Below are 27,562 nucleotides of genomic sequence, written 5' to 3'. Positions count from 1 at the left end.
ATTATAAATTTTAATTTGAAATTGTGCCGGAAGACAGTGTTGATTTGTGTAACACTCCCTTGACGCAGCTCGGTAACGATGCCTGTCTTGACTGTACCTGGATGAGGCGGCACTGCATCCAGTTTTGTTCTCGCGCAACGGACCGGAGACTGCCAGGCGCGAGACAGGATATTATTCCCCGGTCGTTGAAGACACCTCGCGTCCTCGGTCATCGTGAAGGCTGCGCTAAAGAAACAGACGTCCCACGAGATACAGTTGCTGCTTAATGCCAAGAAGGGGGGTGGGGTGGGGGGGACTCACCGCCTCTGTTGCCTAGGTGAACACGCTAGCCTTCAGCTAACTAGCTCTGTTTCTTGATAGGGAACGTAAGAAGGAGGTTTAAGTAGCACCGATAATCACGAATGACATCTGTCGTTTCTGGCGGATTGTGTTCGCCATGAATCCTAGGTAAATACTTTGTTCCGTTACCGGGTTATTTATTGCGTCCGGAATAGAAGACATAGTGTTACTTTGAAGTCAGAATGGGTTTCATGTACGGCTAAGGAGCTAAAGGGAGCTAGCCGGATAGCTTCATACGAGACAGTTTCAGGTTATGTGGATGCTTACGAGTGTAGCTTGTAGCTGGACACCCTGCTAGCTAACATGGACTGTCTGTTTCCCATCGAGTCTAATGGTATCTCAGATAGGTAAATACAATGATAATATTGCATTTACTAGATAGCTAGAAGGCCGAAGCGATAATGGAGTCTTTCCTGCAGATAGCTCCCCATTCCCTGGCTATAGTGTTAACGAGGGTCGGGGCAGGGGAGGCGGTGGGGGTATCAGGGGTATCGGAGAGCGACGAGCTGCCGAGACACCACACCGGCTATGAGATTTTTGCCGATTTCAAGGCAGAAAATACTAAGCAACATGTGTGGAACCAGCGGATTACCGAGGCTGTCTCCGAGACCTTCTTCCTGGGATGGATAGACGAGCATGTGCTTTTGATACAGGGAAAGGAGGACCATCTGGAGGTGCTGAGGGAGGGATGGATGCGGAGGTCCCTGAATCCACCTCGGGGATTCACCATTAAATACCTGGGTAAGGCCTCCGACGTTACACCCACCCTGGTTGCTTAGGTTTAGGGTATTGATGTGTTGATTAATTTTCGTGTGCTTGTACTCCTACTAATACAGTGCGAAACGACTTCCTCTATTCAGAAACTAGACATTTATGCTGCCCATCATCATCACCATTATCATCATAGCGTGTTGAACTATTGCTTTGTTGCATTCAGGCTTAATTTTAAAACGGAGAAGTCATAGAAATAGCGTGAGATGTGCCACAATTACCATATAAATAAGAAATTACATAATTGGAAAAGTTAATCATAATTGCCTGACAGTCATTGAGGTGGATCGAAAATGTGTTTGGCAGTCTCTAATATTCTAGGTAATTTTTTTTAGTTAGTGCTTTCATACGTCTTATTTGTGCCCCTGTGATGTCTTCACTTATTCTAAACTACACTACTTGTGGTCCTTTAATTAACAGCATTCCAAAGAAATTTTCTCTCACACCTCTCAATCTCCCAAAGTAAACCTATAACTAAATAGAGACTTAAAAAGGCTTAAAATGACTCAAATGTCCCTTTTCTTTTTATAAAATATGTTTGTTCTAGTGTAATTTAGTGCATTTACTAGAGGTAGTAGGGAGAAGGAAGAAGCCAATAGATGCTTAATCTGCCGATATTAAAAAATATATATTTATAATTAAAATGCAAATTTTATTTTGTTGGTGAAAGCTGGACAGGTACAACAAAGTCATCTTTATTCAAGTTTAAAATGTTTTTATTTCTTAATTTCAATGTAAAACTGTTGAAATTGACCAACTGTTGGTATTATTTTTTTTTAAAACTGCTGAACTGAACATAGGGCCCTCTCTGTCTCCCTCTATCTCTCCCCCTCGTTGCTCCCACCCTCTCTGTGATAAGTTACAGTGAAACTCTAAGTATATTAGAGTAACTTTAGAGATGTGCAGGGCACATTCTTTAATTTGAGTTGAATGCCACACTTATCAGCCTCCGGTAAAACCAGCTGTTCCAACATTTGATGTTAACCCAGGAATGCAAAGATTTAATGTTAGCCCATTTTTTAACGCTTTAGACAGAGTAATGTGTGGAAGGTATTTCATGGAGTGGAAAATTCCATAGATATAAATATATCACTGATTAAAGGTTAGTCTTTCTTAGTGTACACTGAAAAACTTGATATGAATTAAAGTCTGCACATGCACACAGATTTCAGCAGAAGTGGGCTTCTATTGATGAGGATTGATTTAGCGTAAACTTCATGCAAAATGGTAACATACTCCCCCTTGTGGTCGGTGTAGGCTATACAGCCTTTGGCAAGTATGGGAGCCAAGTTCAGCCGATAATACAACATTGTAAAAGAGCCTATCGGTGCCTGATAAATCGGTTGACCTCTAGCATGTACACAAATACTGTACTAGAGTCCCCCTCCAGTCAAAAAAAATTTCCTTACAGTTAAATGTTTGAGCAGACTGTGTTGAATTATGAATGCTCTGCAGAGTTTGACACTAGCTGGCCTTCATATTCATTGCCGAAAGTGTACGTAATCTTTATGCTTATTTCATGAAAGTGTAATAAGCTTAGTGTGAAACAGTTGAACTGTAGCTTCTAATTTAGAAAGTAATGATTCACTAAATTTAATTGCATAGTTGCAGTGTTACCATATGTTTTTTTAAATTTGAGGTAGTTTGCTCCCTCAGAGTCACCGCAAGGCAGGAGATGCTCATTAACATACCAATGTACTCTCCACTGTTTCCCACTAATTGCACCCATCCAAGAAAAGTGTCTTCTGTCACCACTGACATACTGTACATTGCTGTGCAAAGGGTGATTACCTCTGCACTACATGATGATAGCTTAGCTGTGATCAGTCTCAGAATCTTGAAATTAAGTTAGCTGAAGCTAAGATAAGAAAATGCAAATTAACAGAGTGCAGTTGAGAGAACCAGAATAACAGCGGCCCGCAGAAAAAGACACTGCTGTCACTAGTTTATCTACCCCGGTGTCTTTGGTTTGTCTGAGTTGGTTTAATTAGAAAACAATAAATAGGACATGTTTAACTGTAATACACTTTACAGCATTTTCTCACATGTCTCTAACATGTCACACGTGCCAACAACTGCCTTTTGACACTTCTGAGGGGACACAATTTTTTTGTGATCCGTGGTGTGGGGTCTTTTAAATCACGATGCTACACTATATATGTATTTATGTATGTATGTATATACAGTTAAATGTTTCACTCTTTGTTTCATTGCAGCCATTTGCTAAAATCAAAAAAGTTCATTTTATTTCTCATTAATGTACACCCAGCACCCCATCTTGACAGAAAAAAACAGAAATGTAGAAATTTTGTCAAATTTATTAAAAAAGAAAAACTGAAATATCACATGGGTCATAAGTATTCAGACCCTTTGCTCAGTATTGAGTAGAAGCAGTGTTGTTTTTGGCAGCCATTTTAGATTTAGTCTTAGTCTTAGTCTTTTGGACTAAAATGCTTTTTAGTTTTAGTCAAATTTTAGTCACTTCTATATGTGATAGTTTTAGTCCAGTTCTAGTCGACGAAAACTCAAACAGGTTTTAGTCTAGTTTTAGTCAGTTTAAGTTAAAAACAAAAACAAAAGAAGAAGTATAGTCTTTTATCAAATTAATTTAGGTGTTTATGTGTTGCAATGTGTTGAACTTGTAGATCTGCTAATTTCACAACTTATGTGTGACACTCTTGTATGATGAAGTAGGGCATCAATTCATGAAAAAACTGTTGAAATGTGCTGATACGTGCTGATTGTTATTCTATACCTTGTGGTTTTGTACACTTAAATTGTTCAATAAAAAAAAAAAATTGACAACAGATTTGTCTTCAAAATAAGAGCTTTACATTGCACCCTATTTGAGTTTAGAACTGGGGTCTTAGCGGGGGGTTTTTAATTTGAAAGCAGCGACCGTTACTAGCTTGCTGCTACAACAGCAAATGAACAACAAAGAAGACAAAGACCGAGGAGACGCTAGCATCTCCCGGGTCTCATGGCTGTCCAGTTGCTACACGAACATTAAGCAGAGATGTCATGCATTTTGAACGCCTGACAGACCACCCACTAACATTTACGTCCATTCTCGTCTCGTCAACGAAAACTCACACACGTCTCGTCATGTTTTAGTCATCAAAGAGCCATGTTTATCTCGTCACCGTCTCGTTATCGTCATGAAAAAAGGGGCGTCAACAAAATAATTTCGTCATCGTCGACAAAAACAACACTGAGTAGAAGCACCCTTTTGAGCTAGTACAGCCATGAGTCTTCTTGGGAATGACGCAACAAGTTTTTCACACCTGGATTTGGGGATCCTCTGCCATTCTTCCTTGCAGATCCTCTCCAGTTCTGTCAGATTGGATGGTGAACGTTGGTGGACAGCCATTTTCAGGTCTCTCCAGAGATGCTCAATTGGGTTTAGGTCAGGGCTCTGGTTGGGCCAGTCAAGAATGGTCACAGAGTTGTTTCGAAGCCACTCCTTTTTCATTTTAGCTGTGTGCTTAGGGTCATTGTCTTGTTGGAAGGTGAACCTTCAGCCCAGTCTGAGGTCCTGAGCACTCTGGAAGAGGTTTTCTTCCAGGATATCTCTGTACTTGGCCGCATTCATCTTTCCTTCAATTGCAACCAGTCGTATTGTCCCTGCAGCTGAAAAACACCCCCATAGCATGATGCTGCCACCACCTTGTTTCACTGTTGAGATTGTATTGGGCAGGTGATGAGCAGTGCCTGGTTTTCTCCACACATACTGCTTAGAATTAACGCCAAAAAGTTCAATCTTGGTCTCATCAGACCAGAAAATCTTATTTCTCATAGTCTGGGAGTCCTTCATGTGTTTTTTGGCAAACTCTATGCAGGCTTTCATATGTCTTGCACTGAGGAGAGGCTTCTGTCGGGCCACTCTGCCATAAAGCCCCGACTGGTGGAGGGCTGCAGTGTTAGTTGACTTTGTGGAACTTCTCCATCTCCCTACTGCATCTCTGGAGCTCAGCCACAGTGATCTTTGGGTTCTTCTTTACCTCTCTCACCAAGGCTCTTCTCCCACGATTGCTCAGTTTGGCTGGACGGCGAGGTCTAGGAAGAGTTCTGGTCGTCCCAAACTTCTTCCATTTAGGGATTATGGAGGCCACTGTGCTCTTAGGAACCCTGAGTGCTGCAGAAATTCTTTTGTAACCTTGGCCAGATCTGTGCCTTGCCACAATTCTGTCTCTGAGCTCCTTGGGCAGTTCCTTCGACCTCATGATTCTCATTTGCTCTGACATGCACTGTGAGCTGTAAGGTCTTATATAGACAGGTGTGTGCCTTTCCTACCATCTCAAGGAGGATCAGAAGAAATGGACAGTATGTGAGTTAAATATGAGTGTCACAGCAAAGGGTCTGAATACTTATGACCATGTGATATTTCAGTTTTTCTTTTTTAATAAATTTGACAAAATTTCTACATTTCTTTTTTTTTCTGTCAAGATGGGGTGCTGGGTGTACATTAATGAGAAGTTTTTTGATTTTAGCAAATGGCTGCAATGAAACAAAAAGTAAAAAATTTAAAAGGGTCTGAATACTTTCCGTACCCACTGTATGTGTGTGTATATGCACACACACACACACACACACATACACGCATGCACATAAACACATAAGGCCTGGGGTGATTATAGTGATATTCAGTCTTACTGCTATAGTATAATAATGATAATGATGATTATACTGATGATATAATATTAATAGTAGTAATAATGATAATAGTAATAGTAAAAACAACAACAACAACAACAACAACAATAATAATAATAATGATAATAATAATAATATAATAATAATAATAATAACAATAATAATAACAATAATAACAGTGTTTCCCACACATTGACTAATTTGTGGTGGTGCACCACAGAATCAAGACCGGCTGCCACATTTTGCAGTTAATTTTTTTGCGCTACTTAAAAACGCAGTGTATCCGTTCAGCTGCATTTCCTTTCCCTGCTCTCCCTCCTCTCTCTGCCACCCTGTCGTCTCACAAACACAGCCCCACCCCTCCTTGCTAGTACAGCCCCCCCCCCTTAACACCACAAGTTGCTTTGCAGTTGGTGGGAATCACTGAATAATAATATCCATAATAATACGAAGCTGACAAGAGACGATGAGTCTTATAGGCAAAATGATATAGTATAGTAACAGCTTAAATGATGATGATAAAATAATTCATATCTGGCAATGAGGAGTATGGCTACACAGGACAGTCAAGCAAGGGCCACCCCCGAAACCCCAAGATCCCCAGCAGCACAACCAGGATATCCCCTCTTCATGGTTTGTTTGTTTGTTTGTTTGTTTTGGAGCTTTGGACTGCTCCCAGGCCCTAAAGAGAGTGCTGGCCCAATTTTTGTCCTCTCCATGTTCAGCCACTCTTAGACCATTAAGTCTGAGAAGGAGGGACTGACTTTGTTGTGTTTGTCTTTTATTTCTGTTTTTTTTTTTGTCTTTTTTGCATTTTGCATTTTTGTTTATTGCTATAATCGTAAGAGGTAAGGAGAGGGGTAACATGCCAGTCACATTAAGCTGCCCCCACCAGAGGTCTCCACTGCGTCTGTGGGCCAGAAGCCAGGAGAAGGCCAAACCAATCTCCCCTCCTAGGCCAACATTGTCTAGCCCCAAATTCAATCGCCATCGAAAGGAAAAAAATACATAAGTAAAGAAAATAAAAGATAAGTTCAATAAGTTGTGGTGTGTGTGTATGTATGTATGCATGTATGTGTGTGTGTGTGTGTGTGTATGTATGTATGTATGTATGTATGTATGTATATGTATATATATATATATATATATATATATATATATATATATATATATATATATATATATATATATATATATATATATATATATATATATATATATATATATATATATATATATATATAATATAATAATTGTTTAATACAACAAACAACCTATCACACATATATAAACAACCATCCTATATTCGTCCAGTTGCCCAACCCTATTATAAAGCCTACAACTAGTTTACAGAAATATATTAAGCAGAAAATGGAATGCAGGCTGAATTTCATTTTCTGTTACATACAGTAGTGGTCAAAAGTGTACATACATCAGTAAAGAGCATGTGTATCATGGCATTCTTAAGTTGCAATTCTATAGCTCTCATTTTTCTATGATGTAATGAGTGGAACACATACTACTTTGTCACAAAAACATTTATGAAGTTTGGATCAATAATGCTAATATTAAAGGTCTTCAATATATTATTTGGTTAAATGTCCATTGGCCATTTTCATCTCAATTAGTTGCTTCTGAAAGCCATCCACAAGCATCAGCTTTACCACTCCTCGGAATCGTTGAAGCATAACCAAGTTTGTTGGCTTCTTGGTGCAGGCTTGTTTATTCAGCGCAGTCCACATGTTCTCAATGGGGTTTAAGTCAGGACTTTGGAAGGCCATTCCAAAACCTGAATTCAAGCATGATTTAGCCATTTCTTTATCACTTTTGATGTGTATTTGGGATAATTTTCCTGTTGGAACCCCCAGCTGCACCCAAAGCCCAATCTTCTGGCAGGTGATTTCAGGTTTGATTTCAGGAATTTGGAGATTATCCTCTTCATTATTCAATTTACTTTCTCTGAAGCACCAGATCCACTGGAAGTAATACAGCCCCACAGCAAAATACTACAAGTACTATGCTTGACAGTAGGTATTGTGTTTTTGGGGTTAAAGGCCTCACCTTCTCGCTTCCAAATATATTGGTCATTGTGGCAAAACATCTTAACTTTTATTTCCTCTGACCACAGAATTTTCCTCCGGAAGGTTTTTTTACTTGTCCATGTGATCAGCAGCAAACTTCCATCGAGCTTTAAGGTGCCATGTCTGAAGCAAGGGCTTCTTTCTTTCTCTCAGCCCATGGTGATGCAAAACACTTGTGACTGTGGACACTGACACCTGTCTTTCAGCAGCTTCTAATTCATTGCAGACTTGCCTTACAACAAATTGTTTGCACATTTGATCTTTGGACCTCTTACTACTCTGAAATCGCTCTAATTGACTTTAATAGGTGTATCAGACAAGCCCTATCAAAATTGGCCCAAATTTATCAATCGTAACTAGACAACTTTGTATTTTATGAAGAAGAAATGAGCAAATACCTATGCTCTGATTTGATAGCCATGATTTTAGAATATTTTTCACATTTTTGTAAACTCAAAGCAGGCAAACGACCTAAGTAAAGTAATGAAATAATGAATTAATAATTCCATAATTAATTAATAATTATTATTTTAATTTGAATTAAAAATAGTTATTCATTATTGAATTGATAAAATAATGAATTAATATTTGACATATTAATTAATAAAATACTCCCCTCTGCTGTCCATGTTCTAGCTTTTGCAACTCATTCTCAATTTTATTTATTTTGTCCAACTTTATTTGATTACGATGACAAAAAAATTACATGGTTGTATTCCTAACAAAACCTTTAACTTCAGTCCATAGAACTCAAGGATCCTCTACTGAGTTGACAAACGACAAGATTGTAAAGTAGTTTTAGGTATTTTTGAAGTGCTCACAGTACCCATTATTTCTAAGTAGCGTGATATTAAAGTGCCACCTTGTGGCTTTTGTAGGAGTGTCAACTAGTGAGATCTGAGAAGTAAGTTTAATGTAATCTGATAGAAAATTAGGAAAATCACAGCTGCGTGGATTTGAGAAAATAAGTGACACAGAAGCCAGTACATAGTCTCTCCTCAAAAATTTTTTGTGTCTGTCCGAATAGAAACTTTATTGAAAACAGTGGTTTCTTATGATGTCACATCACTTTTTACATGCATTCCCACTAAAGAAGCGATTAAGATGCTGAATAAACACCTGATATAGGACAACACTCTGACAGCAATTCCCCCCAGACACCATTTGTGCCTTACTTGACGTCTGTCTGACGACCACTTTATTACAGTACAGTGAAGGTTTCTACAGACACAACCTTTTTCAAAGCCACTAAAAGATCCAGAGCAGACAGAGGGGAGGAGATGAGAAAACGTAACAACATCATCATTCCTATGTCACGGGAACATCTGCGAAACTCAAGAGGATCTTCAATAGACATCATATCCCAGTTCACTGCAAACCTACCAACATGCTGAGGCAGAAACTTGTCCAACCTAAGGACAAAGCAATTAACAAAATTACCAGGCATTAACAGAGTAATGTAGTTTATGCTGTTCAGTGCAGCCAGAAATTAGGACTGGACGATTATGATAAAAAATAATAATCACGATTATTTTGATTGATATTGAAATCACGATTAATAAACACGATTATTCATTGATTTCAAAAAAAGTATTTATTGAGCCACCAAAACTCAACTTTAAATATAACTTTTAGAAAAACAACCAGAAATAAATTAGTAACAAGTAAAAAAGTAAATGATAATAATATTTGTATGTTTGCGTGATGGCAACACGTACCGCTTGTCCAAAGTGTTGACCAGTGTCTTGAAGCCTGGGTTGCTAACTGTACTGATAGGGCACATGTCCTCAGCTAGCATGAATGTCACAGCCTCCGTTATCTCTCGCTGTCGCCGGGAGCCGGTGGGATATGGAGCGGCACGGTAAAGATTGTCCTCAATGGAGGATTGTGTTGCGGTGGCGGTGGCTGTGGCTGAAGTTGACACTCTTGCACTTTTTTGGGTCTTTTGCTCCTTCAGTACTTTGTCATAGACCACTTTATGGTTAAATTAGTTTGTCGTGTTGCCCTGGGGTGCAGACACGATGGTGTGACAAACTTTGCAAACAATCTCCTTCTGCTCCACGTCCGACGATTTGAAGCCAAAATGTCGCCAAATGACCGTAGTTGTCCTACCTTTCTTTTCAACTAAAGGCTGAGGCTGCTTTTCTGCCATGTTGTCAATCGCTCGTTCCACAATTGATCCACACACTCACTGCTGCAGCTGCAGGCGACACAGGTGCGTTCACTGTGCTTTTACAGCGCAGTAATTTGCATACACGACGCTCGGCGGCACATTAATCGTTTTTCTTTGATTACAGTGTTTTCATGATCCTGAGAAGCCAAAATCGAAATCGCGATCAAGATTCGATTAATCGTCCAGCCATACCAGAAATGCACAAATTTGTACATTGGGGAGACAAAACAACCTCTCCACAAACAAATGGTACAACGCAGGAGGGCCAACTCCTCAGGTCAAGACTCTGCTGTCCACTAACATCTGAAGGAGAAAAAACTTTCCTTTGAAGATCAGAAACAAGTAGAAAACTGCAAATAATGCATGCAGAGCAGAATTAGGACAATACCCACTCTTAATAAAAATGAAATGTATGATCATCTTAAAGAGAGTGACCCTGACATACGCCACAAAAAGGCTGTTGCATACAGAGAGAGACCATGAAGACAATCCCCCTCAGCCAGCTGGTTCTCAGACTCTGTTCACAAACGCAAACAGAACGCCCAGACAGAAATAACATTAAAATATACCAAAGTATGGACATAGTCAACAAAAAGACAGAACAAATTGGAATGCTATTTGGTCCAAACGGAGAACACTCAGTGGCAGTTTACCTGACCACTGAGACTGAACACAAACCATGTACAGACTCAGTGAGCGCAGCTTCACTGTTGAGAGAGGCTGCCACAGAAACACCAGGCTCACCGGAGGAGAAAGACTTTAACCAATGCACACAACAGGAAGTGGAAACTGAGCTGAGCAAGAGCAGGAAAGCTCTGCAGTGGGTGATCAAATCTGCCCAGAACATCATTGGTACCAGTCTAGATAGATAGACAGATTAGGTCATCATGGCAGCGGTACAAGTACAAATACAAATACAAGTATATATCTACAGAGCATCAGTGCCATGGCTGAAGTGAGCTGTCTCCACTGAGCCCAAAGGATACTAAAAGACAATCCCAACCCAGCCTGTTCACCCTGCTGCAATCTGGCAAAGATACAGAGGTATATGTTGCCACCAGACTACAGAGCAGCTTCATTCACAAGGCTGTGAGACTCCTCAGTGTATCTTTCCACACTCCACTCCATGCATTTGTTTTGTATTTTTGTATTGATTCTCTATGTTTTTGATGATTCTCCATCTTATATTTGTTTTTCCAGATGGCAGCTGGGTGAACAGACTGTGGCTCGGGCTGGTGTTGTCTTTTAGTATCCTTTAGGCTCTGTGCAGACACCTCACCCCCCTAATATGCATTAGATGGTTACCAGTGATGCTCTGGGCAGATTTAATCACCCGCTGCAGAGTCTTTCTGTCCTTGGCCATGCACGATCAATGCCAGTTTGTGATGTTTCCAGTCAGAATAATTTCTATTACTGAATTTGGCCCCAGAATTTAGCCTTAAGTTTTCTTAGGACGTAGAGGCTTTTCTGTGCTTTTGGAACCAGGGTGGTATGTGATGCCCAAGATACGATCACAGTGATGGTAATTTCAAGGAACCTAAAGCTATTTATTTGCGCCACCTTAGCTTTGCCAGTGTAGACACGGGTATGTGTCTTTGTGTCCTTCTTTCTAAAATAAACAATCAGCTCCTTAATTTAGTTGACATTGAGAAGTAGATAACGCAATGCAGGATTGATCTAGGTGTGTGAGGTTGAGGGCAGTAAATATAAGGGATGCGTCGATCCGATATTCAGTATTGGTATCGATCCGAGCTTGAGTGGGACTCCCATCATGGCAGCTGTATGGAACACCTTTAAGCGAACAGATGAAAAAAGCAAAACAGCTGAGTGCAATTTATGCAAAGCAAATGGAACTTGCTAAAAGTCAAACTGAGCCGCAGCAATTTTTTTTCCCATCACCAGTTTTACTCCACCGAGTTGAGCTGAGCTGTGCCGGCGGTGGACCTGCTCCGGAGTAGGGCCAAGTCGGGCTGGGCTGGGCTGGCTGATGACTCACGACTGCAGGCAATTCACAACAAGCCCCTGTCTCCCCCTCTAATTGATACTGAACTCATGTCTGTGCAGGAAACCTGAGAGAAAGACATTTTTAAAAGTCAGAGTCTTCAGCTCTCTTTGGTAGCTTCTAACTGAATCTCTTTAGTTTCTCTCGTCCTGTTTGTACTTTCAGACATCTGCTGTGTTTTACTGTTTTGAGGCTTCAGTTACTGCTGGTGAAAACAGAACTGTTCTTGTAACGCTGCTTTAGAATTAAAGCTTTTATATGAATAAATAACGGTAGGCTTTTATTGTTAAGTTTTAGTAAATGAAACGTGTTTGTAACTGAATTATAGGAACCACTTTTTTAGCGGTGATTCTTCGATAGTACTGTGTGGAAAAATGCTAAAAGTTTTGTTTTTCGAAATAAAAAGAAGCAGCACTGCTGCAAAACTGATTCTAAAATGTCGTCCATGTATTTCTTCCTTTAGAGAGGTAGACTATTTGTTCTACATTATAAGCATGTTTTTAAATGGCTAAGTTTATCAAAGTGTTTCCAGACAGATGTATTATCTGTAATTTAGCTTTTTAAGAAAGGGAGAAAGGCTGTGTCAGTGATATCGGTATCGGCAGATACTCAATGTTGTCCTGTCAGTATCAGACGTGAAAAAGTGATATCGACAAACCCCTTATTGAATGTGGCATCCTCTGTGGAGCTGTTTTTCTGAAAGCATGCCAGTGATGGTCAAGGCTAGCAGGGATATTGTTAGTAGTAATCATTATAGGACCTATTTGTAATTTCAAGCCACCTTCTTCAGCCGAATAAGGGGCAGCATTTGCCGCCCTCAAGTCCTAGATCAAACCTTTTGCAAAAATTTGTAGGTGTTTGTAGCAGGAGCCAAAATCAGGCAACCAGAGTGGGGAAAGGTTTAAAGGAACTTAATAAACATACTCAAGTGGAGTGCAGAGGTAGTAGTCACAGGCTCGAGCTGTGGTAGCAGGTGGAGTCGCAGGGGTCACAGTGGAGTTGGCAACGGTTCAGTGGGGACACAGGAGGAGGAGAGAGGTGTAACACAGGTGTAGGCTCAGGCTGTGGGTCAGCTGCTGTGGTAGCTAGGCTTACCAGGATGGCGGTTGTGGCCTGAGAGGAGACGCTGGTGGAATGAGGCACGGAAGGTCCAAGGTGGAGTCAAGGCTGGTGGCAGAGGTGCGGGCTGGCTTTTGGAGCTAGGGCTCAGAGGTAAACCAACACTGCAGAGGTTGAGGAGAACCATGGTTAGAACAGAGAAAGAGCAAAAATAAATGCAGGCAAAAATTCACTGAGAATGATACAAGTAAGTGCAGGTGTGAGAGAGGAGGCAGCTCCTGAAGTCAGGGAAGCCATGCCCAGCCTCTGCAGAGCTCCCCTGGAAACGAAGTAGAAAAAGAAAAAATAGGTACAAAAAACACCACACCAAAAGTCCCAGTCATGACACCCTTAACACCATTTATATTAATTAAATAATTAGTTTCAATGCAAATTCATTATTGCAAGTTGTTAAAATTGACTGAAAGAATTACTACTATGTATTAATGTACTGAAAAATATATTGCAATACCCCCGCTTGAGCTTTTTTTGTAAACAACCTCTGTACAGGTAGGATATGATTAATAGGATCTTTAATTTTAACATTACAGACAGGAGTTATTCATTATTTCACTCAGGTGATGTCAGTACTCATAATACATAAGTCACAGTCCCATCTGCCCTCTATCAGGTAGAAAGTAATGAACATCATGTGATTATGTATTGTCACATTGTGGAAAAATTGACTACAGAGAAATGAATTAAACATGATTTTCACAGGGCACACGGTTCACAAAGTACAAATAAGTGAAATCTTCAACCACCGAAGACTTTCTTGTCACTGTCACTTGGTCCAATACTTGATACAGCAGCGTCTTCCAGCTCTGCAGGCCTGGTTGTTTCTTCATGGGTGTAGAAGCCAGAGCTGCTCTTTGTTTTTCCTGGAGCAAGAATTTCATGATGTACTGACTACACAATATCTTGCAGTGTCAATGATACAGTGAGACATGCGTAATAAACCTTGTAATGGCCTCAAACATGTAAATTGAAGTTATAAAACAGTTTCGTAACCGTAATGCCAAGTCTTTACAGTATAATAAATTGTTTATATAATGAATATGATAATTGAATGACAATATTTGGTGTACTAAATAAGTGCCCCTTTGTGCCTGGCATAACAAAGAGCACCTCATCAACTTTATTTTCCTGTGACCAGACATTATCCCAAAGGACAAACAGCTTTAGGTCCAAGACAGGTTAGCTACCAGCTCTCCTCCTCTTTCCAACTTTCTCAACAAAATTACTATTACTGAACAACCAAATCTGTTGGCTGCAGGCTTACATGTAACAACTATGAATGGTAAGTTAAAACAGAGTTTAATTTGTTTTGATAAACATCATTGAGTTGAGGACAGTGGTGGTTGTATCAGGCCACTGGTTCTACTTTTAAGCCCCCCAAAGATGTCATGGACCTAAATCAACGAGACAGTGAGAGAGGGGTTGCCTATTAAAAAGACCTGCTGACGCTATCTAACACAGCACCAGGATAGAGGTAGGTACCTTAAAGGAGCTAGAGAAGAGAGCAATGCCACAGGCTCAAGGTTTGGCTCAGCTCGAGTACCTGTAAAGCTGAACCAGTTGCAGTGACCCTCATCATATTTTGGATACATATCTGTTAGTCCTTCATAGCCACAAATCGATACATTAACTCATCGCGACGCATTCTGTAGACAGCTGGGTTTAAAAAATATTGCTTCTAGCCAGAACCGGATCTGTATGACACAAGTGGGGGGTTAGTTAACAAAAAGTTCTACGCAAAATGCGTACTACGGACATGATAATATAAAGTCTGTGCAAGGTTCTAGGATACTGTGATTACATGGCAGCATGACTGGGTATCCTATGCCAGGTATGGCATGTCTGTCTGTCTGTGAATAGATTTTATAAATGTGATAGCGTAATGAGTAGTCAATGTTACAATGTAGTAAATAATTACTAAGTACTCCAGGGTCTACATGTTAATGGGCATCATAGTTGGTATGTTCCTATCACAAGAAGGTCTGTAGTTGCTTTCTCCCAACGTAACTGAATTCACCAGTAACTGTATACCTAAATAATATATGATGTTGTATATGGTGTCATTGTATCCTTGACCATGAAACCATAGGGGTAGACATCACCTTTTATTGTGTTACCATGTTAGGTTCAGGAGATATGATGCGAAATACATAATTCAATCATGGCAGAAAGTAAAAAATGTCTGCCACATAGCATTTTTGCTATGGCTTCATATCTGAAAAGGTCCAGGGCCCCAAACTGTACAGCTCTGAGTTGAGTCCAGTTTCATGCTTTTATCACGTGTCACCTGGACTAACAATGATTGCAATGGTTAAGGGGTTGAGGAGTGATGACCCTGACTTCACTTACATCAAATCTTGCCTCCAATTAAACTAAAAAGTTGGCAGCACTGAACTTAGCTCTAAATTTACAAATTTTTATTCATAAATATCATAGAATCTTAGGAAATGCAGACAAATTCCTCAAATCTGAGAGAGAGATCTCATTTGGACACCCCCCTTCTTCTTACCATGGTTATGGGAATTTGTATTTTCTACTCTTTGGCTTTTATGATCATATATCCACTGGATGAGGATTTTATACTTTTTATCACTGCCAATTGAGTGCATTGCACTTTGCACATGTGTACAAGACATGGATGTGGTTTGCAGCATAAGTTACCAAGGTAATCTAACTAGGTTAAAAGAGAGTTTCCTTTGTGACACAGAAAACTGTGGCTTTAGGCTCAACATACCTTGCTAACTCTCTAATCTTGGTTCAGAGTACCGCCCTATGCTGGGCGCTCTTATGAGCACTTTGGAGGTGCCATGTTTTTTCAGCTGAGACGCTTGAGTTGCTATGAAATGGAATCTGCTGATGTAATGGTTCAGGCAAGGGGTGTGAACAGAATAACAAAATGACAATCATCCTCAAATTAAAAAAAATGACTCAGGGTCACAACGGATCTTATACGACAGCATAACACACACTGAAAAGAAACTGCCACAGCTGTGTCCACTACAGTGACTCAATCCTGTCAAGATATTTACAAAAAAGACTAACAACAACTGATTCCTGCTGACTGCCTGGAGACAATGCATGTATTTTCTGACATAAACAGAGGAAACTGAAATAAGATAAGCTTCTTGGTTTGTCCCATTGGTCTTTCAGAAGAAATTTACATTATGTTCAAAAGAGCTCAATTAAGGTCATTATGTGTTCAACAATAAGCAAGGTCTGTGCGTCAAGTGCCATTGATAAGTAGCTGCCATCAGTCTTTCATTTAATCAGCATTCGCTACCTGTAACTAACAAATCTGAGAGGAAAAAAAAGAAAACAGTCAGGTCCTTGCTCTGGTTGAAGGGAAGGCTGAAGAATGCATAAAAAAAGACAGCAAGGTTTGTGGATTTTTAAGTGTATTGCTCCCAAGCTGTCTTTAGTGAGATGTGTGATGTGACAGAACTATATTCATACCACAAATAATAAAGTTTGTTACCTAGCCAGTGAAAACTAGTGACTTTTGGCCAAACATTTTCATTTGGGTTAAAATACCAATCAAGTAATATGATTCCAGTAACCATTCTGAAACGCTTTTTTAGGTGACCAAGTCGCATTCTTCAGGATTCTCAAATGTTCAGCACAAATTTTTGCCCAATACAGTGAAAAAAATGGTAATGGGTGAAGCCTTGAATACATGCACAGAGAAATACGAAAATTAGGATTATGGTACAGCTATAGGATTGTACAAGATCCCATGAATTTTAATGTTTTTAAATCATTTTTTATGCTTTATATTTATTTATTTAGAAAATATTTCACCGGACAAGAACTGATGTAGTCACTGTTGTACCTTTTCAGGCAACAAAACATGAATAGTCAGCAGATATGGAAACTTATCGTAACATGCAGTAGAATAAAACTGTTGACAATTTTTTAAAACATTTTCAGAGTGCAATTTAACTGATACTAACCTTGCCTATGTAACTTTGTTGGCCTCTTTCTGGTAGTGATAGCTTTTGGTCATTCACACAAGGGTGACTTTTGCGCACCTCAATTTATTTCCAGACATGACAGGACATCTACAGAAACAGCCTCAATGCATGTGTAAGGTTTGGCAGAGGGAAAAAGAAAATGTTATGATAGTAAGGAAGGAGACTAATTTCTGTTCTCTCATGGACTGCATCTCTTATTTTGACATTGATGAGTGTGAGTGGGTGAGATGCTTGCCCGGCTTCTCACAGTGAATCTACTGTAATATCATTTTCAAAATGTAATGTCATTACGAAACCAGTTGTGCTATTTTATAATGGCTGAAGATAAGAATCAAACGAAAGGATGTTAAGTTGGGACTCATGCTGTATGTCAACACAGTTGGCATGATTGAAAATTAAAACTATAGGGAGAGACTGTCGTTCAGAGTATAAATATGGTTGTCTGAACGTTGTTTTAAACTTCACCTACTCCAATTAGGGGGCAATAATTAAGGACTGATCTGATCTGAGAAAGATCACCCACGTGTTAAATTGCTGTCAAATTAACATAAAGAGGTGCTAATCATAAAGCGTGTGGCAAGTGTCTCGCCACGATTCGAAAGGCCAAAGCATCTTATCATCTGTCTTCCCTATCCAAATGTAGTGGAAATCCAGCAAAATTTTGGAAGACTGTTAAGACCTCATCTAATTGTCACACTTCAATATTACCAAACCAAGTAACCAGTGACTCTTCAACAATTTCTGACAAACAGAACAGTGTGATGCCTTCAACAAGCACTTTGTTGCTGCAGGCAATATCTTTGAGAATTCGGGTTTATCAGCTAATGACTCAGTTTGTGATGCTCCTACCATCTCAGTTAGCTCTAAGACCTGTAGTTTCTTGTTTAGGCCCTTCTCTGGTCACAAAGTATTTGCTTTTGTGGCATTGGTCCTAAAAAGTCTACCGGTGCTGATCAGTTGGATCCACATCTTTTATTACTACCTGCTCCTGTTATAACTGATGCTTTGACGCATAGATTTAATTTAACCTTAATAACTGGAATTATTCCAACTGTGTGGAAAACTGCTTGTTAACAGTCAATTGAAAATGTTTTTGTCTACTTTTAACATTAAATCTTCATCAGTCTGGCTACAGATCTGCAACAACTAAAGTTGTCAACAATATTGTCAATGCTTTAGATAATAAACTGGTCAATGCTGCTATTTTTGTTGACAATTCTAAGGCATTTGATAGAATGGACCACTCATTACTTTTAAAGTGCCTTGAAACCATTGGTTCTGACAGGGAATCCAGTTCAAAAACTGATTCAAAAATGATCTATCAGACAGATTTCAAGCTGTACAAGCTGATGGTTATCAGTCAAACTTTTTAAGTGCATTAAAAGGGGTTTCTCAAGGATCCATCTTAGGCCCTTTTTTATTTACCATATATATTAATGATTTTAGTATTGGAATTGCAAGTAGAGTACAGTTCATCAGTATGCTGATGACACTATCATCTATTCAGTCACCCCCTCTCTGCTGATCTAGTTCTTAAAAACCTACAGTCTGATTTTCATATTATAGAGCAAGCTCTGACTGACTTCAAATTACTACTAAATCCCCAAAAGACAAAATGCATGTTATTCACAAGATTGTCAGATTTCGGATAGACAGTAGTATCTTTACATTGACTGGGACTCCTATTTAAAGGGTTTCCAATTACAAACATCTGGGCATCTGGATAGATGATAAGCTGTATTTTAATATTCATATCTCTGAACTAATTAAAAAACTAAAGAGTAAATTATCATTATTTTATCGTAACAGAGCTTGTTTTACTTTAAATTGTAGAAAACAACTTGTTCAGGTCACTCTTTTACCTGTTTTAGATTATGTGGATATCATCTACATGCATGCTGCTGTCTCAATTTTGAAGCCCCTTGATGCAGTATATTATCTGCACTTCATTTTATTAAAGGTCATGAGTTTAGAACTCATCACTGTGTTCTTTATGACAAAGTTGGATGGCCATCTTTATCTGTAAGGAGGGCACAGCACTGCATGATTTTTATCTACAAGGCCATGCTGCATGTTTTACCTGACTATCTCACCAGTTTGATTTCTAGAACTTGCAACTTGCATACTCGTTCACAAGAGTCCTTTATTTTAAACATTCCCAATGTAAGGACCGAATTTGGGAAGACAGCTTTTCAGGTCTACGCCCTGGAATGACTTACAGCGTGCTCTTGAACTAAATTAACTTATTTCTTTAGATAGTTTCAAATGCCTATTGTTAAATGTTCTGCGGTCTGAATGTAATTGTGATTTATGAGCATATTGTGTATCTGTATTTATGTATTTTGTACTCATTGGAAGCTTCATTAGAAAAGAGAGTTTGCTCTCAATCGACCCTCCCTGAATAAATAAAGGATTCAAGTCAAGGGCTGTGAGAGATTCAGGAGTGAGATTTACACCTAAAACTGTCCCAAGCGTGTTGAATATTTACTGCCAGAAAGCTGTTATGACTGGGCAGGAACAGAACATATGGGTTTGGTTTGCAGGTGATAGTTGGCATCTATTACAAGTGTTGCCGTGACCTGGATAGATCCTTTCTAGTCGGGCATTTGTATAATGTACTTTATAAAGAACTTGTATGGTTGTATTAAACCATGCCTAGCACACATAGGGGAGAAGTGGACTAAGTTGAGGATCTGATCCCACTGGGTATCTAATATGGACGTTCTAATTTCTTGTTCCCAGGTCTGTTTCAGATGAGCTGCTGGGTCAGACTTAAGGGAGTCAGTGGGGTCATTATCAAAATAGAGTGTTTTTAAACTGGATACAAAGCAAAAAGTGAGTGAGAGTGATTAGGGCAGTGGGGATATTTAAATTAAATGAAGTGTCTAGTTTGAGGAAAACTGAAAAAAAAAAATTAATCGCGGAGGTCAAACCTAGCGGAAAGTTTCAGTGAAGATCCCCTTTTTTATCGAGATCTTTGATATTAATTAGACCCTTGTCTTGCCAAACATTAAAACTAGTATTGGAGGAAGAGGGCGGAAACAGGTGGTTTTGAAAGCTGAGTTTAAAACAAAAAAAAACACGTCAGAAATATAGATAAAGAGTATATCAGATCAAAAATATACATTTGATTAAACCAAAATTCTCTACTTAAATTATTAATTATGACATCAGAATAACCATCACAAACCAAAAATTTATGTGACATGGCTATTAGGATTATCAGAGCTTTAGCTTTATCAATATAAATGCTAAAAGAGTTACAAATTAAATACAAATATTTATGTAAACTATGGCCCACTGTAATATTAAACAAAATACATGTACAAAGAGTGTAGAAGTCATTGGCAGTCTCATACACTGTTCTCATGTGTGGCAATTGAGTAAGTTAAGAGTTCAGTTCATCAGTCCTACTCACAGTTGCCACTTCTTCTGATTCCTCTGATCCCATTGAATATAGTCCATGCCCTTCAAGTAACCAGGAATAGGAAACAACCCTTGTTGTTCGACTATCATCCAAGTTGATCCTCCACTATCCTTGTAGTTGCCATAAAGTTTATTTGCTGAACAAAGGCCTTTGTAAGAACATCTCTCAGAATAGGTATGATGCAACAAACTAACAGAGAGATTATAATTAGAACTGCCAGTGTAGTTATTCCCATTTTAGCCAATAAGGCTCCTCAGTGTCCTGGTTAACCAATCCCATGACCATTCCTCCTTCCCCAAATTATCTTAAATTCCTGTCTTGGCTACAAATAATGTTCCACCAGGTGCAGTGTTTTTGGGAGTATAAGTACAGCCTTGTTCCCAAACATATGACATACTCCTACCCTCTCAGCTAACATCCAATCTAAGGCTTGACGATTTTGCCACGCTGTTCTACTGGTTTCCTGCAACTGTACTTGCAATATAGTTCCAGTCAGTATTGTTGATGAACCGCTGTTGGTTTCATTTCTTGGTTTAAAATCCTTAGGGATTCTTCTGGGCTGCATATACCCTTGGATCTGGACTGTACCCCCTCTTGAATCAGTGGATTTTGTCTGGAAATTCACCAACTCTAATTAGAGCTCTTACCCCCTCATACACTACTTGTGTAGGCAACTTCAGTCCTACCAGTGTCCAGAGACCAATCCACCAAGGTGGAAGAATGTTTAATAATGTCATCTGCACACACCCAATAGCTATCTGCTGCTGCAAATGTCTGTCTAATCAGTAAATGGAGAGTAGTTACAGTCATAATTATGTTGTGAAATGTCTGATCTAATAGGACTAGGTTCTCATACCACATAGGCGTAGTGACAAGTTTTTTATAATAGGGAGGTTTATATTGAAACTGCACAGGAATTGTGGAATCTGTAGGGTGGTGTTAGCAGATTATGGCTTTTTTTAGAATCATAAATGAGTCTACATTGGAAACTATCTAGCTGTCCCTGATTTTGGATTAAGTCTACCTTCTCTACATTCTCTTTGCTGCACTTAGGCACATTCCTCGAAATTGTGTTGGGTTAAATTGGGTCATATGCTTTTACTTGTAATTAAATTTTTCACTGCGCTTTGTTAGCCTATGTGCAGTTAATGCTAAGTTAAATGTGTGATGGTTAAATGAGTAGTGCTTAGATAGTAAATCATTCAGTTCTGTTTATTGACAATGAAGTAGGTTTAGACTTGATAACTTAATTAGTCAGCATATATGTATATATATATATATATATATATATATATATATATATATATATATATGGCAGCTATAATTAATTTTGTAAGTTATGGTTATGTTGAAATCTAAATGGCTTCTTCTTTATACCTCAGCTTTGAACACAGCATCGGAACAGCACAGTAAGTCATTCAGACACTTATCACAATACAGAAGTAGTGGCAATGCTAATCAAGATCACCAAAGAAATCCTTCTTGGCTACACAACTGATCAAACTCTTCCAAATAATTTAAATGCAAAACAGTCATATATATTATCATTATTTAATAGAAAAGATGATAGAGAACTACACCTGACCTGTGTCCTCTATATGTAGGCTACAGTTTTGCTGTGAGTTAAATCACTTAAGTCACGTTAAGTCATTTAATCTGCTATTTTTCTCTGCTTAAGAAATTACATTTTAGTTTTTTTCATAGTCACATTGCTCTCCTTTCGCTCTGTCATTCTGTCGCCACACTGACACACACAAACTTACACTGTTGGCTATTTAATACACTACAGCTTTGTACTATATTGCAATGCTATTTTTAGCAGAATATTTTGAGAATCACAATGGATGCCACACAAATTAAAATTTTAGCTCAATATCTTTGAGAAATACAGATTTTAGCAAAAGGCACAACACTATACTACTAAACTAAACAACATTAAAATCAGTGTGTAGCTCTATAGGTTTTGGTTCTCCCTATCTGTTATTTTACTGCTTTGTTTTCCTGCAATTTACTGACATCTTTAAGTGTTTTAAGAATTAAATTCTTTTTGAGGTCGTGCTTCTATCACCCAATTGCGATTGCTTGACCTGTCAAGTGAAAAAATTAGGAAAGTGGGCATTAGCCATGGACCTTCTTTCCCCATTTCTAAAATTATCTTCTTTATTGATGTGACTCAGTGCAGCTACAGCTTTTTTAATGTATGCAGTTTAGTTGTATTGACTTTATCTAAATGTGTCAATGAATTGCATAGGAATATATCTGGAGTTCATTCAGTAGAATTGAAATTTGTCTTTTGCTCTGTTCTAAATTAGTTCCTTTTTACTTCTAGCTTCACTTCCACTAGTCTCCTCCCTATTGCTCCAAATGATATAACACAGACACACACATACATGCACATAAAGGCTTTTCCTCGATCCAACTGGCTCTTTCTTTGTTTCTCTCTCCCTCACAGGCATGCATTTTCACAATTGACATTCTCTCTCTTTTCACATGCACTCTGTTCCCTCATTGCATTTTGACCAATCAGATTGTCCAAAGCCCTGGCCTGGTTTGGAAGGGCCGGCCCCCATCCGTCCTGGGCCTGCAGCGGCTGAGGCTATTTCTGTCCATTTCTCTGTCCCTTTCTATAACACACACACACACACACACACACACACACACACACACACACACACACACACATCCATACATTCATGTGACAGAGTTATAAATCATACTGATAGCAATAAACTTCTGTATTTACAGATCCTTAGTTTGATGCAAGATTAAAGATTTCCAATCTGTTAATATTTAGCAAATTTACAGTGGGCGTGATGTCAACAAGGTGCTGCTAATGTAGTCATGCTTTGTTTGACCTATCATGCCTGGGACACACTGCCGACCTGTGTGCATCATAGAGCCTCTTGGTTTTTATTTCTCTATCTATGTTGACAGGTTGGAGCCGCAACGAGTCATCTAGAGTTAAGGCAGTTACCTAATTTTTATGTGTGAAATGTGGGGTTTTATCTGTCAGTACCGGCTCACTTAAAGCACTGACCGCAAGCTCACCATGCACACCATTGGGGCAAGAAACGGGGGAAGGAAAAGACAAAATGTTCTGCACCTGGGAATTATAGCATTTGTGTGTTTTGTATTATAATGCTATTGAAATATACAGTAGACCTATATATGGCCTTCTCAAACATATGTCACCTGTAGGCCCACCGGTGGGCCGGTTCGGTCCGTTCACAGCGGTCGGTACCCCCCAAGGACAATAAAGATGTTTACACTTTGTGAATATAGGCGTGTTATACCCCCTAAAGTAAGTTAGATTCTCCACAGTTGAGTCATAGTTTATTTTAGGGACACCATGACCACCAAATTATAATTCAATCAGATTGACCAGCAGGAATCTGGAAAAAAGTGGCATCACCCCTACCTTTGAAGTGACTTGACTGAGTCAGCTAACTTCCGCTTTGGCGAGCTAACTTGGATAGGGATAAAATGTAACCAGATGGCTCATATAGACTCTCCAAGTTGTATTTGACTGAATTGCTCAAATTCTGACAGTAAAATTAGTCATTTCCAGGTGTGATGCTTTTATGACCATTTTACACATGCGTCTTTCATAATGTTAGCTTTTGGGAAAAAGTCCCCAGTGCATCACATGACAATGTAATGACACGGCTTGGCCATGACAAAAACCGCCTTCAAGGCCTGGCACTCTTTGTGGGGGCTTTATCTAAATGATGAGGCAAGCTTTCTTCTTTGCAGAAGAATTTACAGTCAAGCCAACTGATTTTAGATTGTCCTCCTCTTCTTTGTTGGTTTTACCGGTTTGTATGAAGGATGATTCAAGCTATCAAGAAACTTCAAAGGTGTGTAATTGAGAACAAAATGAAGGTTGAGTTTGAAGATGGGTGTGGTCTGACCCATGTGTACTGATTACGGACGTAAAAATAGAGTAATTACTATTGAGTAGTTACAGGGTGGAAACAAGAACATGCATGTCGCAAGATGGTCTCCATTTTTTTCCATTTGAGAAATGGCTTTCCTGCCAGTGATTCTTCTCATTGAAATTCAATGGACTTAAAACATGAGCAAATGGTTTGGCACACAGTTCACTAAGTGTCCTGAAAAAAGTCTCAGCTTTTGTGTTTACTGAAATCGAAAATGGCCTTTGAATTGCAAAATAGATTCTGATTCAAATCATGATACCAGCAGGAGTCAGAACCAAATAGAATCAATGAGTTTCCCTAAGAACTTAGACCCTGCTTCAAGGGTGGTAATCTTTACTTTATTTGCTGTATGCATAGTTGCTCTGGAATTGCAAATCATAACTTTATCCAGCTTTCCTCTGTTTAAGAAGCAGAAAATCAACCTTTGTAAATGTGTACCACATATTGGTAATTGGTTTATAATTCTTCACTGTACATACATTGCAACACATTCACGTTCAAAAACACAAACAAATCAATACACTAATATATGACCTATTAGCATGACAAGCTGATCCCAGCATTGTGCAGGCAACTGATTTACCAGTTATTAGCCTTACTATAGTTATTAAAGCATTACTTTAACTGCTAATACTGGCCCTTCACACCATATGCGTTAAGGACCGCAAAGTACTAGGTGACAATAGGCCAGACATGTTTTTGACCTATAAAGCTTGGAATTTAAATGTTGTAAAACAGTTTACTTTTAATTTTTTTCTCCACTTTCTTTATTGGTTCACAATTGAAAAATAAACGTTGTATATACTAAAGTACCAGAAACAAAACAATGTACCTTTTAAATGCAACAAGATTATTCTTTTGTGCGTAGTCACTGACACACCTAATAAATGGGCTAATATGCGTACTAAAAAAGTGATCACAGGGCCAGTTGAGGTCATTAAAGGACTGCATTTGGCCCACAGGGTTCCAGTCGAATAGGCCTGCACTAAGGTGTAGCTTTACTGTACTCTATTTACACTACAATCACTATACAACTGTCCTATATACTAAATGATATACTTGTAGTATGATCAGTGTTTAATAACATCAGAGTCATCAATGTGTAACTGTACAGTGAGCATTGATAATAATTATAATACGTTTGACTACCTTAAATTGATAATTCTCTAACTGCTCTGTTATATAAGCATTGTTTCATAGTAATAATTCTGGAATGTTCTGTTGGCTGTGTGTCTGTGTGCGTGTGTTTGTTTGTGTGTGTGTCCTACATCCAGCCTTAATGTTCTAACTGGGTCACACTAGAACCCAGCTGCAGTACTGCAACACCAGCAGGAGAGCATGTGCAGACACACATGCAGGGACACCATGAAGAAGAGATGTCTATAGCAGAGCAGAGACATGCTACAGAGATATTTAAAAGGAAAAGACTGTGGAAACTGTGTTTTTTGTATGAGTGTGTGTGTGAATGTATGAGTGATAGCAACGAAGAGCAACTGGGGATGCGTTGTCATGACAACCTTTTGGCAGCCCGCCCACAAGTTTGTATGTCTGTGGGCTTTACACAGTGAGGGAGGGGAAAAAACATGGGCGCAGAGTGAGGCAGTGTGTGATTGGTCACACCCCCTTGTCTTTGTGTGGTGCAAGGAATTGTGGGTAGCTCTTGACTGAATGCTCATTTGTGTGTGAGTGGGAAAAGAGTGAGGGGGGGCTGAGTGTGTGTGTGTGAGTGTGTGAGTGTGTGTGTTGAGTAAGTGGGGGGGGGGAGCAGAGAGCAGAGATGTGTGTGAGAAAGAAGAGGATGAACTAGTGTGTGAGAGAGAGGGAGCGAGGGAGCTTTGCTACCATCAAAAGCTGTCCTGGGCTTTTTCACTGGATTCTTTTTTTTTTTTTATCACGAAAGTGGATTACTACCAACAAAGGTATGAGTCTGCTTGTCACACTGTCTGTCTGTCCTCTGTTGGTCTCACTCTTTCATTAGATAGCCTGTTAGCAGCAGTTGCTAGTTAGCATTAGCAACATAGGGTCACATCTCTACAGAGAGAGGCACAGGGACAGAGAAGGAGACAAGTAAAAAGCAGGATAGATGCAGACATACTGTAGAAAGGAGTGAAAGTGGAGGTTTATAAAAGCTAGAGATATTGAAGGAGATCGAAATGGAGGGTGAGAGAGCGGGTGAGAGAAGGAGGGAGCGCATGACAAAAGGAGGGGGTGTGGTTTAGTGCTTTGGACAAAGGAGGCTGGCTGATTGTTTACTACCACTGCAGTGAGAGAGACGAGGATGATCAATGTTTCATCATTCTCCCTCTTACTCTCACTTTCATAGTATCTCTCCCTCTTTGTATTCACTCACCACTCTGCTTCAAACAGCTGCTCCTCTCTTTTGTCCTTCCTCTGCCGCCAGTTTTTTTCTCATGGTCTCTCTATCACAGTGGTTCTCAAAGTGCGGCCCATGGGCCAGTCGGTGGCCTCAGAAACATTCTGTGCGGCCCCTGAACGTGTCATGAAATGCATGTGTATATTTAATCTTTCCATTTCAGTAATTTCAATAGCCTACATTGTATAACCTACTGGGCCACTGCATTAAATCTGCCAGGTGAGGAATGACAAAAGGGCTCTTAGTCTTACTTTATCAGACCTTGGGGGACTTAGGGTGATTTTCCTTATGTGCCAACATGTGAATATGGTGCACACAGAATTTCTATTGTTAAATACCATTATGAGGCCAATAACAATTCCTAAAACAAGTTCATGGGTCTTCCTCTGCCCTTAAGCATATGTTGCTCCATAAATTGGCACATAGTTATCAAAACTTTGAAAATGGCTGCGGGAGAACTTGTTGATCCATAACAGTGCAAACAAAGCCGTAATTAGAGTAGCTCCTCTGTATGTTATAGTGTTGCGATTGTTTTTTGCAATGGAAAACATCTATTAGTGATCCAGAACATTGAGCAAGAATAATTAATCATTGTGTAGGTTCATTTTGATCTTGCTGAACCACTGAATGTGTTTGTAGTGTTTCCTGGCCATTTGCCCATGCTGTATAAGCTAGTACACCTCAAGCTAATTAGAAAATAGATTAGTCTGTTGGTAT

General features: G+C 39.2%; 1 protein-coding gene and 1 long non-coding RNA gene across 4 annotated transcripts in view; one reads left to right on the top strand and one right to left on the bottom strand.

Moving 5' to 3' along the window:
* Positions 1–54: 54 nt before the first annotated feature.
* The window catches only part of LOC115568538 (storkhead-box protein 2-like), a 60,622-nt gene continuing 33,114 nt past the window's right edge, over positions 55–27,562 (top strand). The window contains exons 1-2 of one of the 3 annotated variants that reach the window (XM_030395881.1): positions 55–447; positions 993–1,080. In XM_030395881.1, coding sequence (XP_030251741.1) covers positions 1,032–1,080 — 49 coding nt within the window. In that variant the 5' untranslated portion in view covers positions 55–447; positions 993–1,031. Of the gene's footprint in view, positions 1,081–26,228; positions 26,391–27,562 lie in introns of those variants that run through there. The other 2 variants (XM_030395880.1, XM_030395882.1) reach the window with 2 other exon arrangements.
* LOC115568539 (uncharacterized) overlaps positions 10,006–27,562 on the bottom strand; it is a 22,561-nt gene continuing 5,004 nt past the window's right edge. Inside the window, exons 2-3 of the long non-coding RNA XR_003981421.1 lie at positions 12,944–13,242; positions 10,006–12,086 (exon numbers count right to left, since the gene is read on the bottom strand). This is a non-coding gene — a long non-coding RNA (uncharacterized LOC115568539). The remainder of the gene's footprint in view (positions 12,087–12,943; positions 13,243–27,562) is intronic.

The sequence above is a fragment of the Sparus aurata genome, chromosome 18, assembly GCF_900880675.1.
Source record: "Sparus aurata chromosome 18, fSpaAur1.1, whole genome shotgun sequence".
In the NCBI taxonomy this organism is placed as follows: domain Eukaryota; kingdom Metazoa; phylum Chordata; class Actinopteri; order Spariformes; family Sparidae; genus Sparus; species Sparus aurata.
The sequence above is the reverse complement of the archived record's forward strand: the minus strand, read 5'-3'. Positions and strand labels throughout refer to the sequence as shown.